This window comes from Lissotriton vulgaris, chromosome 1_1 (genome assembly GCF_964263255.1).
Source record: "Lissotriton vulgaris chromosome 1_1, aLisVul1.2, whole genome shotgun sequence".
Taxonomy (NCBI): domain Eukaryota; kingdom Metazoa; phylum Chordata; class Amphibia; order Caudata; family Salamandridae; genus Lissotriton; species Lissotriton vulgaris.
Genome location: NC_141685.1, coordinates 729,913,933 through 729,930,508, shown reverse-complemented (window position 1 = coordinate 729,930,508; position 16,576 = coordinate 729,913,933). Strand labels below are relative to the sequence as shown.

General features: G+C 46.9%; 1 protein-coding gene across 2 annotated transcripts in view; it reads right to left on the bottom strand.

The window, feature by feature from the left end:
• Positions 1-16,576, bottom strand: part of TDRD5 (tudor domain containing 5) — a 1,550,608-nt gene that overhangs the window by 841,304 nt on the left and 692,728 nt on the right. For both annotated transcript variants that reach the window (XM_086955296.1, XM_086955303.1), the window contains exons 7-8: positions 16,185-16,405; positions 15,705-15,917 (exon numbers count right to left, since the gene is read on the bottom strand). In XM_086955296.1, coding sequence (XP_086811422.1) covers positions 15,705-15,917; positions 16,185-16,405 — 434 coding nt within the window. The remainder of the gene's footprint in view (positions 1-15,704; positions 15,918-16,184; positions 16,406-16,576) is intronic.

The following is a 16,576-nucleotide window of genomic DNA, read 5'->3' as shown; positions in this document are numbered from 1 at the left end:
AGGGGCTAGCACGCGACTAGGTCCTGCCCATGGGTGGGACCAGGAGGGGGGTGGTTACACCCCTCTCCCTTGTCCGGACTTTCCCCAGCTCAGGGGCTGGTGTGCCCCTGGAACTGGTTCAAACCGGCAGATGCATAGTGAGCACCGGGGTGCCACTTGCAGTCACCTTCCTTCTCAGCCCTGCCTACCTGGGATACACAAAACCCTCTCTGGGATGGTGCTAGCACCGCCCCTGACAGGAAACCCTTTGTCCAAGCTCTCCTTGCTGGAAGGACTCCCAGCAGCAGGAGGTCAGACTGGTGTCTGTGGTGGCAGCATCCATTTTGTGATGCTGAGGCTCGCGTTAGCTTGAACCGGGGTTCACAGTTACATACATGTTGTGTCCCTCTAGAAGGGTGGAATGCTAACCCCGTCGCCAGAATTGGCGAGGGGTTAGTATTCCAATTCGTATGACACCTTACTCGACATGTTTTGATAAAGCGATACCAAAGATAGCAAATAACTGCGAGGATTATAATGCACTTAAGAGTATATGGTACGGGTTATCATAGAACAGCTATTAGGACTTGGTTCCGCAAGCTCCAGACGGGCTCAGCTCATACCAGAGCACCATCTCACATAATTCCAAGCACTCTGCCTTCAGGATTGTTAAGGCCTGCCATAGGAGTGACTGATAGGAATACATGTGTCTATTTTAGGGTTAGATATAGGAATACTATATCTAAAGCAAAGGGTGATTACACCACCTTGCCCCAGCTGTCGTGCAGCCAGTTGTGTCAGATTTAGATGGCCAGCCAGGGGTGGCATAATACATGCTGCAGCCCCTGGTAGGCCCTGGGTACACCTATGCCCTGGGTACAGGAGCTGATAAGGTGGCCCAGTACCAATTGGTAAATGCACCTAAGGTACACGTGTCAATTTAGAGAGAGAACAGCTAGGCTGTGGGTCTGATTAGCAGGCCCACAGCCAGGGAAAGTCGTAAACCAGTGAAGCAAAAAGCAAAAATCTGGGGTGATCATAGGATTGCAGACCCTACTCTCCTACAGGGTGCACCCCAAAGCTCGGACTAGGAAGGCTTTGAGGTGGATGCTGCAGGTGGACTGACCCGCACGCTGCACCACTGTGCCGCCACAGCGGTCTCCACGCCTACGGACGGACGAAGTTTGGTTCTGCACAGGCTTCTGAATGAACGAGCGGGCAGGGGCGCCTCTACCGTGGCCGTGAAGGAATGAAAGGAAGACGTGGCTGGGCGCGTGGTGGAGAGACCAAATGACTTGACCGTAACCCGAGAGTCTTTAAAACGCTCCATCGCACTGTCGGCTTTATCACCAAACAGGCAAGTGCCATCCAAGGGCATGTCCGTGAGCTTTGGACATCTGGCAAGATCCCAGTAGATTTCAACCAGGCATTGCGACAAAGCGCCACAGTCGTAGAAATTGCCCTACCTAGTGAGTCCGCAGTTTCCAAACCACACCGAATGGTGAAATTAGCCGCATCTTTACCTTCAGAAACAGCTTGGGACAGCACAGTTTGAACCTCCTCAGAACACTGAGGCAACACATGCGCAACTGTAAACCACACAGCGTGGGAATAGCGGCCCAATAGACATGCAGTGTTCACCGACCGCAGCCCTAAGCTGGCGGAAGAGAACAACCGCTTGACCAACTGCTCCAGCTTCTTAGAGTGCTTATCCGGCGGAGCTGTGGGAAACAAACTCTGGGACGTCGGGCTTGGATGACCAGGCTCTCGGGCGTAGGGTGAGATGGTTAGAAAAGCAGGGTCATCCGGCGCCGGGCGATGACGCCTGGTGACGTTCTTATCCACAGAGGCCCCTGTGGCTGGCCGCGACCTAGTGCCCAGTAAGACGTCAGTGAGGGCATCAATAAATGGCAGCAGGGGCTCCAGCGAAGCGGATGCCGTCTGGAGAACCTCGGTGAGGAAGGAATATGCTACTTACCAGTATGCATCTGTTCTTGGCATAGAGGGCTGCAGAGTGGTACATTATGAATAGATCGCCATCTGGTGTTGGGCTCGGATGATTGCACTTTGTTTTTCTCTTGGAGAGTCTTTTGTCTCTTGGTGACTCCTCCCTTGGTTGGTAGTGCGCATGGGCATCGGCTCCATCCTTAGATTGTTTTGCCATAGTAGGGTTAGATGGAGTAGTATAGTAGAATACAGATAAGAGTGCCCATGTAAGTGTATCTAAATAAGATAATGTTGGAACAGACACAGGTTTCCGGGGAGGCTGGGAGGGCATGTACCACTCTGCAGCCCTCTATGCCAAGAACAGATGCATACTGGTAAGTAGCATATTCCGTTCGAGGCATATGGGCTGCAGATGGTACATTATGAATAGACTATATAGCAGTTCTCTCCCTAGCGGTGGTCGCCCGTGTCTGTTGCAACTGTCTGAAACAATGTTTTTAATACGGCTTGTCCCACTCTAGCTTGTTGTGTTGTGTGCACATCTACACAATAGTGTTTTGTGAAGGTGTGCGGTGTAACCCAGGTAGCAGCTTTGCATATGTCATCTAGTGGAATGTTTCCCAGAAATGCCATAGATGCTCCTAGTTTACGTGTAGAGTGAGCTCTAGGAGGAACAGTTAATGTTCTCTTTGCCTTTAAGTAGCATATTTGAATGCATTTTACAATCCATCTGGCAATGCCCGCTTTGGAGATGGGATTGCCTTTATGTGTGGGAGAAAACGCAACAAATAGCTGTTTTGTCTTTCTGAAAGTTTGTGTTCTTTCTATATAGTACAATATGGCCCTTCTAACATCCAGTGTATGTAGGGCTCTTTCAGCTACTGTTTGTGGTTTTGGAAAGAAAACCGGTAATTCCACTGACTGATTGATGTGGAATGCTGAAGTAACCTTCGGTAAGAATTTTGGGTTTGTTCTAAGAACCACTTTATTTTGGTGTAGCTGCATAAATGGTTCTTGAATCTTAAAAGCCTGCAGTTCACTTACTCTTCTAAGTGACGTGATAGCTATGAGGAAGGCTACCTTCCATGTGAGGAATTGTATTTCACACCTATGCATAGGTTCAAATGGTGGCCCCATTAGTCTGGTAAGCACTATGTTGAGATTCCAGACTGGGGAAGGTGGTCTTCTTGGTGGAATGACTCTTTTGAGTCCTTCCATGAAAGCTTTAATTGCTGGTACTTTGAACAGTGACAGATGTTGTCTGTTTTGTAGGTATGCCGCTATGGCTGCTAGATGAACTCTAATAGAGGTATATGCTAGGTTACATTGCTGTAAGTGTAACAAATAGCAAATGATTTGTTTAGTGGATGCGTCCAGAGGGTTGATGTGCTTACTGTTACAGTGTATAGCAAACCTCTTCCATTTTGCTGCATAGCATGCTCTGGTGGTAGGACGTCTTGCTTGTTTAATGATTTCCATGCATTCTGGTGGTAAATCTAAATACCACAAAACACACTATTTAACGGAGGGTCTAAGGGCAGGTTTAACGACTCAAGACTGGACACATGCCCCTATACAACTTATAACAACAAAGGGGGTCCAGGAGTCGCCGCTCAATGTTTGTACTCTAGACCCTTCAACCAGTGACTATATGAAGTAGACTGTGTGTACTCAGATGTGAAAAACATTTAATTACTCATATATACGGCATGCAACATGGGTAGGAATTTTTCCATCAGTTGCCGTTCTGTACCACCATTATTACATCATGTGGGTTCTCCTTACCCAGGAGTTAGTATACAAGATCAATCACACTTTAACAGTTGTGAATAGTGGGGAGACCGATGTAAAATGTTTGTGTGATGGTATCAAAATATGGTGTTTTTCAAGCAAAAGGTTGTACACCTGAGGGAAAGCAGTGCAGTGAGTGTAAAGTGATAAGTGGATAAAATTGGGTGAAACTGAGTAGAAAAGTGATTTATTAGTATCTCTCAGACCCCAAGGTTAAAAACAAGTGAAAGGTAGATTTGACAGAATATCTACCAGCAGGAGGTCAACATGTTTCTGCATACCATCGGAAGATTTTCCTTATGCATTCGTCAGGACCTAGATGGTGCTACTGCTTGTAAATTAATAAGTGAAGTTTAAAAGGGAAAAATTTCAGCTGAAAAGCAGGTGTAGAATCTCCACCACAGTCTACAAAAGTCACATAGGAGACAAAGAAAAGAGAAAAACATTACACATATTAGAGAATGCACTAAATACATCGTGCTATTCTAGTGGTCACGTATTAACATTTAGACAGACGTGATAACACTCACCCAAAACTTGTGGGGATGGCGCCTCACCTCACCTGGCAGCAGCTCAGGTAGAATAGGAGCACCGCTCTGTTTAGCAAAACATAATCACAGGGACACTCAACCAATTCCGTTAAAAACAAGGCAAAAGAACTATCATGTGTGTCTCCGATAACATGAGAGACAGCTTGTAAGTTTTCAAAATGTCATCGGTGCCGTACCGGAGTAGTTATATAAGTATAGACTTCTAACGCTGTTAGGCTAGGTGCTCATAGCGAACAGGGTTGTCTAACTAAATTACGTAACCACACTCACCTCTCCGTCGGTGTCTCCAAGCGTCCCTCTGGGCTGTTCTGGGGAGGCACCGAACAAGAGAAAAGGGCGGGTATATGACTGAAGCCTGTGTGGTGCATTCTGGGAGTCGTAGTTTTGGTGACAAGGAAACTTGGAAAAGATGGATAATGGCTCAATGGTTTCATAATGACATCCATGGTATAGGTTCGTTCAGGCCATCCTTGTCACTGTTTAATTTGTACACCCACTTCTGCTCTATTTTAAACAGAAACTTTCCGACATCAGGGCAATGTTCGGGTATTGTCGGCTGTTCGAGTATTGTCCACTTGAACTCACTAGGACCGTGGCCTTTTTCCAGAAAGTCGGCTGTCAGGCGAGTTGCTTGCTTCCGACAGCGAACTGTACTCTTGTGCTCGCCGATCCTTATTTTGGTTTTACGGGTTGTCATTCCCACATATCTCTTTCCGCACGGGCAAGTGATCATGTAAATTGTATTCTCGCTGTTACAGTTCGTGAACTTACGCTGTTGCCATGGGCGCATAGTTCCGATATCCACACTGGTGGACTTGGTGGTTTGCGGACATGCCGAGCAACTGCCACACGGATGGTGTCCTTGTACCGGCGGTAGGTCCCAAAGTGCTCCCACTTGTCTAGATTGTTTTGTTTTGGGACGAGTGTGAACTAGGTGGTCTTTTGTGTTTGGTCCTCTTTTAAAGGCAAACAGTGGTGGTGGTAAAGTTCCTCCACTGGAATTCAAAATAGACCAATGTTTAGTTATTATTTTCCGCACATCATTGGATCTTGTGTGAAAAGTGTTCACAAAGGTCATTCTGTTGGATCTTTCTTTCGGAATAGTTTCCAATAGGGCATCCCTGTTGTTGTTAGCGGCCCTTTTCTTCGACTGGCGGATGATTTTGGCTGGGTATTTCTTTTCTCGTAGGTATTGGTACAGGAAACCAATGGCACGCAACGCTCTTCTGAGCTACGAGAGTTGCCACCCTCGGGCACTCAGGGATAACTTGCCCTTTGGGCAATTCCTGAGACTCAGGAGAAACTGTTCGACAAAAGAGTCATTCGAAAAACACTCTGAGACACTCTCGGAATACCTACGAGAAAAGAAATACCCAGCCAAAATCCAATGATGTGCGGAAAATAATAACTAAACATTGGTCTATTTTGAATTCCAGTGGAGAAACTTTACCACCACCACTGTTTGCCTTTAAAAGAGGACCAAACACAAAAGACCACCTAGTTCACACTCGTCCCAAAACAAAACAATCTAGACAAGTGGGAGCACTTTGGGACCTACCGCCGGTACAAGGACACCATCCGTGTGGCAGTTGCTCGGCATGTCCGCAAACCACCAAGTCCACCAGTGTGGATATCGGAACTATGCGCCCATGGCAACAGCGTAAGTTCACGAACTGTAACAGCGAGAATACAATTTACATGATCACTTGCCCGTGCGGAAAGAGATATGTGGGAATGACAACCCGTAAAACCAAAATAAGGATCGGCGAGCACAAGAGTACAGTTCGCTGTCGGAAGCAAGCAACTCGCCTGACAGCCCACTTTCTGGAAAAAGGCCACGGTCCTAGTGAGTTCAAGTGGACAATACTCGAACAGCCGACAATACCCGAACATTGCCCTGATGTCGGAAAGTTTCTGTTTAAAATAGAGCAGAAGTGGGTGTACAAATTAAACAGTGACAAGGATGGCCTGAACGAACCTATACCATGGATGTCATTATGAAACCTTTGAGCCATTATCCATCTTTTCCAAGTTTCCTTGTCACCAAAACTACGACTCCCAGAATGCACCACACAGGCTTCAGTCATATACCCGCCCTTTTCTCTTGTTCGGTGCCTCCCCAGAACAGCCCAGAGGGACGCTTGGAGACACCGACGGAGAGGTGAGAGTGTGGTTACGTAATTTAGTTAGACAACCCTGTTCGCTATGAGCACCTAGCCTAACAGCGTTAGAAGTCTATACTTATATAACTACTCCGGTACGGCACCGATGACATTTTGAAAACTTACAAGCTGTCTCTCATGTTATCGGAGACACACATGATAGTTCTTTTGCCTTGTTTTTAACGGAATCGGTTGAGTGTCCCTGTGATTATGTTTTGCTAAACAGAGCGGTGCTCCTATTCTACCTGAGCTGCTGCCAGGTGAGGTGAGGCGCCATCCCCACAAGTTTTGGGTGAGTGTTATCACGTCTGTCTAAATGTTAATACGTGACCACTAGAATAGCACGATGTATTTAGTGCATTCTCTAATATGTGTAATGTTTTTCTCTTTTCTTTGTCTCCTATGTGACTTTTGTAGACTGTGGTGGAGATTCTACACCTGCTTTTCAGGTGAAATTTTTCCCTTTTAGACTTCACTTATTAATTTACAAGCAGTAGCACCATCTAGGTCCTGACGAATGCATAAGGAAAATCTTCCGATGGTATGCAGAAACATGTTGACCTCCTGCTGGTAGATATTCTGTCAAATCTACCTTTCACTTGTTTTTAACCTTGGGGTCTGAGAGATACTAATAAATCACTTTTCTACTCAGTTTCACCCAATTTTATCCACTTATCACTTTACACTCACTGCACTGCTTTCCCTCAGGTGTACAACCTTTTGCTTAAAAAACACCATATTTTGATACCATCACACAAACATTTTACATCGGTCTCCCCACTATTCACAACTGTTAAAGTGTGATTGATCTTGTATACTAACTCCTGGGTAAGGAGAACCCAAATGATGTAATAATGGTGGTACAGAACGGCAACTGATGGAAAAATTCCTACCCATGTTGCATGCCGTATATATGAGTAATTAAATGTTTTTCACATCTGAGTACACACAGTCTACTTCATATAGTCACTGGTTGAAGGGTCTAGAGTACAAACATTGAGCGGCGACTCCTGGACACCCTTTGTTGTTATAGGTAAATCTAAATACCCAAACTCTATGACCTCAGGAGCCAGATCGCTAGGTTCAGTTGTTTGGGATCTGGGTGCATTATTTCTCCATGGTTCTGTGTAAGATGCATGGGTAATAACCTTAGCTTTTGATGTGGTACTTGTGAGAGTTGTAGCAGCGTGGTGAACCACGGCTGTCTTGCCCACGTGGGTGCCACTAGTATCATTGTCATTGAATGTTGCTGCAGTTTCCGAACCAGTAATGGAATTAGTGGTAGAGGAGGGAACGCGTAAGCAAATCTGTTGGACCAATTTATCCACAGTGCATTGCCCTGGGACCTTTGGTGTGGGTACCTGGATGCGAATTCTTTGCATTTTGCGTTCTGATGATTGGCAAACAGATCTATCTCTGGTTGCCCCCATTTTTGGAAGAATGGCTGTAGTATTTGGTCGTGCAGCTCCCATTCGTGTACTTGTTCTGACTGTCTGCTTAGGATGTCTGCTATTTGGTTTTGAACTCCTGGTAGGTGTTCCGCTAACAGGTAGATCTTTTGAGGAATGGCCCATCTCCATATGTCCTGTGCTAGTCTGGACAGTTGGAGAGAGTGTGTCCCCCCCTGTTTTTGAATATAATACATTGCAGTCATGTTGTCTGTTCTGATCAGGACTGCTTTGCCTGTTATTTGCATTTGGAAAGCTTTTAGTGCTAGAAATATTGCTAATAGCTCTAGGTAGTTGATGTGCGGTTTCTTTTGCTGCACACTCCACTTCCCCTGTACTGTGTATCTGTCCATATGCGCTCCCCATCCGGAGAGCGATGCGTCCGCTGTTATTATCACTTGTGGAATTGGCTCTAGGAACGACCGTCCCTTGGAAATGTTTTCTGTGTTCCACCACTTCAGAGAGCGATACGTCCGTCGTCTACCAACACCAGATCTGTAATCTGACCTTGAGCCTGATTCCACTGTGTCGCTAGACACTCTTGTAGTGGGCGCATTTGTAGTCTGGCATGTGGTATTAGCAGTATGCAGGAGGACATCATGCCTAATAGTTGCATAAACACTCGTGCTGGTAGTGAGTGTTGTGGTTGAAATCTTTGTATTAACCCGACCATTCTCTGTACTCTGATTGGGTTGGGGTATGCTATTGCCTTTTCTGTGTCTACTGTAGCCCCCAGGTATTGCTGAATCTGGTTTGGTTGCAGGTGTGATTTTTTGTAGTTCACCGTGAACCCTAGGTGGTGCAGCAATTGAATTGTCTTCTGTGTGTTGTGAAGACATTCTTCCTTTGACCTGGCCTTTATTAGCCAATCGTCCAAGTATGGGAAGACATGTATTTGTTGTCTTCTCAGGTGTGCTGCCACCACAGCTAGGCATTTTGTGAAAACTCTCGGTGCTGTTGTGACACCGAATGGAAGGACTTTGAACTGATAGTGTTGTCCTTCTAACACAAACCTTAGGTATTTTCTGTGGGCTTTGTGAATTGGGATATGAAAGTAAGCGTCTTTTAGATCCAGTGTAGAAAGAAAGTCCCCTTTCTTCAGTAAAGGGAGTACTTGTTGGAGCGTGACCATGTGGAAGTGCTCCGAATTTATGTAAGCATTGAGAGGTCTGAGGTCTAATATTGGTCGTAGGGACCCGTCCTTTTTGGGGATCAGGAAGTATAGAGAGTATACTCCTGTGCCCTGTTGATCTTTTGGGACCTTCTCTATTGCATGCTTTTGTAGAAGTGCTAGCACTTCTTCTCTTAACAATGTCAGATGATCCTGACTCATTGGACACTGTTTGGGGGGGATGTTTGGTGGGGTATCTGTGAGTTCTAGGCAATAACCATGTTGGATAATTTGTATCACCCACTTGTCTGACGTGATGTTTTCCCAGACAGGTAGGAACTGTGATAGACGTCCCCCGACCGGTGTTATGTGGTCTGGGGGGAGTTCTATGAAGTCACTGTTTTGGTGTTGAGGCGTTGCGGTTATTATTATTTCCGCGGCCTCTTCCCTTATTGTTGTTACCTCTGTAACTGCCTCTTGAATTACCTCTGGGTGATGTTGGTGTGAAAGATGTGGATTGCTGATTCGTTCCTGTGTTCTTTGAGCCCCCTCTATAGGTGGATCTACGAAAGGAACCTCTGTGTGTTGGCTGTTGCAATGCTCCCATTGACTTAGCCGTTTCCGTATCTTTCTTCATTTTCTCTAATGTCTCGTCTGTGCTTGAACCAAACAATGTCTTCTGATCAAATGGTTTGTTCAGTAGGGCTGTTTGTACCTCTTGTTTGAATCCTGAGATTCTAAGCCATGCGTGCCTTCTTAGCATAACACTAGTGTTAATCGATATTGCTGCAGTGTCTGCTGCGTCTAATGCACATTTAATGGAAGTATTTGTTATTATTTTACCTTCCTGTATTAATTGGTCTGCCTTCTTCTGATGTTCTTTTGGGAGATGTGTAAGAAGTTTTTCTAACTCATCGTAATGTGCCCTGTCGTAACGTGCGAGTAGTGCTTGTGTATTGGCTATACGCCAGCTATTCGCTGCCTGTGATGCTACTCTTTTACCTGATGCATCTATTAACTTTGACTCCTTATCTGGTGGAGGAGCCTCTCCTGTAGATAATGAGTTTGCTCTTTTACGAGCGTTTGAGACCACCAGCGAGTCTAGCGGTACATGCCCTCTAATAAATATTGGGTCCTTTGGAGCCGCTTTGTATTTTTTATCAATTCTTGGGTTTAACACCCTGGCTCTCACTGGGTTTTCGAATATCTCATCTGTGTGAGTAAGAAGACCTTTCAACATAGGAAGAGTACCTGATGTTCTCTGTGCATTAGGTAGAGTCTCTAACAAGAAATCCTCTATTTGAGGTTCTGTATGTATATCTACCTTATGGTATTTTGCTGCCCTATTAATGAGCTGCACAAAACCTGTGTTATCATCAGGTGGTGAAGGCTTTGAGGGATATAGCTCTGGGTCGGTGTCCTCATCTGACCCTACATCATAATTTTCCCATGGATCCTCCTCATCTGGGATAGTTTCGTCATCCCCTTGAGGTTCTCCCTCCCCTAGATCACTGTCTACATCTGACTGAGGTGTAGCTGGTCTTGGTGTGGAAGGTGTAGGAATATTTGGCCTATTGTGAGGAATAGGAGAAGAGGGTGTTACTCTAGGACGAGGAGAAGCAGGAGGAGTTATATTCGTCCCCATTGTTCTCTTTTTTGAAGGAAGAGGTTTATCTTCTGACTGTTCACTCTTTCTCTTCTTCGTGACCACTTTCCCAGTTTGTGGATCAATAAACAAGATCTTTTGTTTGGGATCCGTCTGTTGCTCCTGAATCGGTACCGAGGGTCCTGGTTCCGAGAGGTGCTTTTGTTTTCGATCGTCAGATCTTGTTGTTTTCGACACCGAATGTTTGCTCGATTCCGACTTTCTTGGTATCGAGTGTCTCTTGGGCGATAAGTCATATTTATGTTTCGACATGGAATGTTTCGATCCCGAGCTCTTCTTTGTATGTAGCCTCGGTGCCGAAGTCGATGTCGCCCTTTTCTCGGATCCGACATGGTGGGAGTCCGAGTGTTTCGGTTTCAGTTTCGGTTTCGTTGCCGGGCCCGAGGGCGGGGCGTCGGAAACTTTTTTCAGCGGTTTGACCGGGCCCGAGGGCGGGGTCGTTACCGCACGGGGTTGGTTTTTCGGTAAGGGGACGTCGTCACTCACAGTTTGTTGCTCGATGAGTTCTTCAACCTCCGACTGGTCCCCTTCCGACCCCAACTGGTCCTCTTCTTCCTCAATTTGTTCGTCTCCGAACAGCTCCGGGATCGCTTCCGCCTGCATTCTGGAAACCTCGTGTCTTCGAGCTCGACGATTTCTAATCGTTAGCTTGGAGGAGGATGCTGCGCAGGCTTCGCAGTCCCTGGATTCGTGTTCAGGCGATAGACAGAGGTTGCACACCTCGTGTAGGTCCTTGTGTGGGAACTTAGCACCACACGTTGGACATTTTTTGAATGGAGTCCTTTCCATGGACTCCGGGCTTGACTGCGTCGAGAAAGGCCTCCTGTTCTTCGACGTTGATCCAAGTTTTTCTCTTCTATTTTGAATTTGTAACGCGTCGGAATGGAAATGAACGCGTTCGAATAACAATACCGTCGAATTGGAAAGGGAATACGCGCCGAAAATCACTTTCTTGTGAAGTTGATCTGGAGCGTCTCGATCTTCATCCGAACCCGATGGCGGAAAAAAACAATCTAAGGATGGAGCCGATGCCCATGCGCACTACCAACCAAGGGAGGAGTCACCAAGAGACAAAAGACTCTCCAAGAGAAAAACAAAGTGCAATCATCCGAGCCCAACACCAGATGGCGATCTATTCATAATGTACCATCTGCAGCCCATATGCCTCGAACATTAGTTTTCAGGGCCACCGTAGGGAGATCAAGGTTGAGGACCTCAGCTGCCCGACGGAGCACCCCCGTGTAAGAGGCGCCCTCCTCCATGGCAGGCGGGAAGAGGCAAACTCAGGGTCAGAGGAGACATCAAGGTCGCCGGCCTCCTACAACTCGTCTGCCCAGTCCTGCTCAGTCACACTGATGAGCAAGAGGGTCCTCTGACCCCTCCCAGTCGTCCTCCACCTCCGCCGTATGTGGTACAGACCACAGCAGCAGGGCAGGGACTGGGGAAGGAACAAACGGCGCCGGGAACGGCGCCAGATGGGGCCGAACCGGCGCCGTGTCCCAATTAAGATCCCAGGCAGCGACAAAATTGTCCTGGAACCGGGGCAATGGCAGCACAAATGTTATCCACTGCTGTGGCGGAGCCGAGGGTGGCACTGGGGCCGGAGCAGGCAGCGTGGGACCTTGTGGCTCCGTGGTCGTAGCCAGCAGTGCATTATTCGGTGGCGCCGAGGTCGCCAGCACCGACAGGAACCTGACACGGGACAGCGAGGCCCAAAGGCGCGCCGGGGGGAGCCCAAGGCCTAAACAGGCAGTCCATGGTAGCAAGAAATTACTGCACCTGTACGGGAGTCGCCGACGGACCCGGATAAGGTGGGTAGGCTGCGGGGCTTCCGGGCTCCGAAGGAGCCACAGGGGAAGAACCCCTGTCCCCCTCGTCCGCATCCGGGGACCGACGGGGGGGGGGATGTTGGAGAACGACAGCGCTTCCTAAACTTCTTTTTGAGTCGCCTCTTACCCGAATCCGAGGCGGAAAACTTGGAGCCCGAGGAGCGATGATGGTGGTCCCGCGAGCGTTCCCTGGAGCGGTCCCTGGACCGAGAACAGCGCTGGGACGAGTGGACCTCAAGCAGCTTCTGGCGCCGCTCCCTCAAGGCCTTCGGACCATGGCCAGACAGTCCATACAGGACTGAGAGTCGTGGTCACACTAAACCTGGGCATAGTAGCCATACGCATAGCTCCCCAAAGTGCGCTACGCATAGCTACGCAAACTGCGTAGTGCACTGTGCAAAATGCTGTTCGCACTGATTGCACAGTGCCGGATGCTTGTCTGCACTGTGCGATCAGTGCAAACCGCATCTTGCACAGTGCAAGCGGTCGCTATCTGCCGCTCGAGTAAGTACTGGTAGTTTCTCATTGCGAGCGGACGCGAGCATACATGACCACTTGCAATGAGAAACCTGACCTCCCCGCGTTGAGAATCTCGCCGGGAGGTTTATTTTCTACGCTCGGCAACTTGATGTTGCTGATCACGAACGAGTAGAAAGTCTCTCCGGGATGTCCTTTTACTTGCTCACTGTCGCCAACTTGACATTGAGGACCGCGAGCAAAGAAAGAATTACTGCAACGCTACGCATGTTTGCATTGTGCTACGTGAAATTCACGTAGTGCGAAGTAGCGCAAACTTCGCAAACTACGTGAGCTTAGTGCTTTGCCCACGGTTTGGTCGCACTCCAGGCAATAGAGACAGACGTCATGGGGGTCCGCCACTAACATATTGCGACGGCAGGCCCCACAAGACTTAAAACCAGGCATCCCTACGTGCACCAGAGTAGACTGACAGGAGATGAAAAGTATCAAAAGAATAGTAAAAAAGTGACTACGGTACGTGCTGTAACCGGATCTGCGCTTACTGGCGCAGAAAAAAAAAAGAACTGACGTCAGCGCGCATGGATGTCGCCTAAGTAGTCTCCATGATGTCATCTCGGCGTTTACGATGCCAGAGCTGGACGCAGAACCGCACGATGCCACCTACCGATGCGCAGGCGTACTGTTGACGAAAAAACTTTCAGGATCACGTCTGACGCCGGACGCCTGGGGATATTCTAAGGTAAGGAATCTATCACTAACGTGTCTCTTTCAGATGCCACAATGCAGTGAACTGGAAGAGCCACTCCAACTGCAAAAAATACATGCAGCCATAGCCCATAGTGCAAGAAACAAAACCCCAATTATAGAAGGTCTTCCCATCAAATTTTATTCAACATATAGTGCAAATACAAAACCAAAACTACTGCAAATATATGGGGAAGCGAGGGACATAGGAATACCCCCAGAATCACTCAGGGAAGCACTGATAGTAGTATTACTTAAACCAGTATGGGATCTGTCCGATGTGTGATCTTAAAGGCCTCTATCCCTTCTTGACTTAGATGACGAAATACACCAGAAAATAATGCCAGACTGTTGCCCATCGTATCATTAGTCCACATGGATCAAAACTGATTTATACCAGAAAGAAACACCTTTTTGAATATCCGTCGTCTGCTGGGCCTGATGGGACTAATACAGTGGGTGATGATCGCTATCTGGAGTTATCCTTAGATCAATATCTAAGCATTCGACAGGCATTCAACACCCACAGCTGGTCGTATCTCACGGCAGTCCTCAAGAGAACAGGACTATGCCCGATATTCCTCAGCTGGGTACAAAAGCTCTAAAGCTGATTAATGGTCAGGGTTAAGATGGTGCACGTAATCTTAGACTGTTTTGAAATAAGTAGGGACACCCGCAGGGATGCCCACTTTCCATTAGCTATGGACCCACTGCTGTGCATGAGGGCCTTGGAATGGGGGATAAAAGCATTTGGAAGGTGGCATGTGGTATTCTTATATGTTGATGACGTGCTGATTTATCTTCATAAAGCACACAGGTTTCTCCTGGGGCTGATGGAGAAGTTTGGGGAAATAATAGATCTCAATGTTAATTGGATTCAATCCTATTTGCTCCTGTTAAAATATGTAATTACAATCGCAGGGGTGCTACCATGCAGACCAGGCTAGAATGTTTTTTTTAGAATGGCACTTCAACATGTTTAAATACCTGGGAGTGCATATATATCACACAGATAAAAACCTTGTAAAGGGCACTTTGGGCACAGCACCTACATTGTTCCCTTCCCTATTGGAAAGCCCTTCCGTTATCCCCCATGAGTCAATTAGCTTTAGCTAAAATGCTATTATTGACACAGCTGCTATATTTCTTTGCGACGGTACTGGTGCTCGTTCCCAAAAATGTTTTCAAGAAGCTTCACAGTCTCCTATCGAACTTGATATGGGGGAATGGTAGGAAGAGAGTTTCATTAGAATAACTGCAGCGCCCATTGTCGCTGCAGCACAACTGCAGTGGTCGATGCGTTGGTTGGGAAACATCCCCAGTGCAGCGAGGTCAAATGTAACGCAGGTCCTCGGTGGAGAACTTATACTCACCTGGATAATGAGCCCTTTCAAAACACTGACCACAGAGACTGACCCGATGCTGGTGGCGAGAAAATGCTGGCACAAATATATACACATATGTGGTTCACCATCCTGATATGCACTGCAGTATCAGTTCTGGGTATTACCTGAGATAAAAGGTGTCATGCTGAGGCATGATGTGAAACCATGGGAGGATGCTGGAGTGACACTCAAAGGTGACCTTTATACAGCAGGCAATCTGCACAAATGTCCCATGATAGCCCAGAAACAGTGGTCTGCCTGATTACAAATAAAACAGTATGGAGTTATGAACATGTGTCTGGCCCACAGGTTAGAGCCACAAACTGAGATAGTCGAAAAAAGTAATCAGATGGGAAGATTAATTTTTTCAAACTTGACAGCAGAGTAGCAACCTCTTGGCATAAACAATTGCGTGTTTAAAAGATTGCGGAAATATTAGAATTGTGGCTCACCACAATCTTGAAAAATGCATGGAAGAGACAACAAATAAATGCTCAGTGTAGGAAAGAATGGCGTACACACATTTCACAAAATCTTAAAAGCAGTAAAACTGGATGTTTTCCTCACCATGACCCACAAAGATCACATTACAAAGCACAAGTTCTACTTACTTCAGGAGTCGGAGCCACACTCTGCTCACCCTGGCAAGATGGCCAAAGTCCGGATAAAAAACTTCCACCTCCTCCTCACTGATGACACGGTGAACAATGACGCGGTACCACCACACATCACTGTGAACTTTTACACAGCAAACAAAGCCGGGGCGGATCCAGCCTGGAGGAATGAGGTAACGCTCTGAGACATTCTCAGTAGAATAACAGCGCCTGAAAGTTGGAAGAAAAAATGACTGGGGCACAGAAGCAAAGATACTCAACGTAAAGCATGTAGGAGAGGAAAGGGTCTAATGTTCCAAATTTACAGTGGGAGATATAATCAAACTGTGGTTGTGTGGTCAAGTAACTGATACTTTATCTCTGGAAACCAACCTCGTATGTTTCCAAATCCCCATACATCACCCTCCCAATGCAACACGTTTCTACTCAATTAGTTTCTTTCCCAATGGCCAGTACTCTCACTAAAAATCCCCTCACCTCATTTCAATCATCATGTTCTCCAGCACTTCGGATGTATCCTCGCTGTAACAACGGACATAGAACTCATCTGGGGAGATGATGCTCTCAACGTAAGCACCCAGCAGAGTACCCATCTTTAGAGTTGGAAGGCTGTGCAAACTCTGGTTCCGTACAGCATCAGGGGGGACCTCTACTATTGTAGGGTCTGGAATTAGCAATGTTTCTTTCATTTTCCAGAGCTAAAAGGGAAATTCCCGAAATTCAGATGATGGAATGTTTAGCACCCAAATTCGAAACATCACCTCGAAAATAAACTCCCACCATCCAACAGTACATTTTTACAGGACAATTTTCCAATAACAGTCCAAGAGAAATCTTTTAATTTTATGGCAAAGTGAGGAGGCACACAT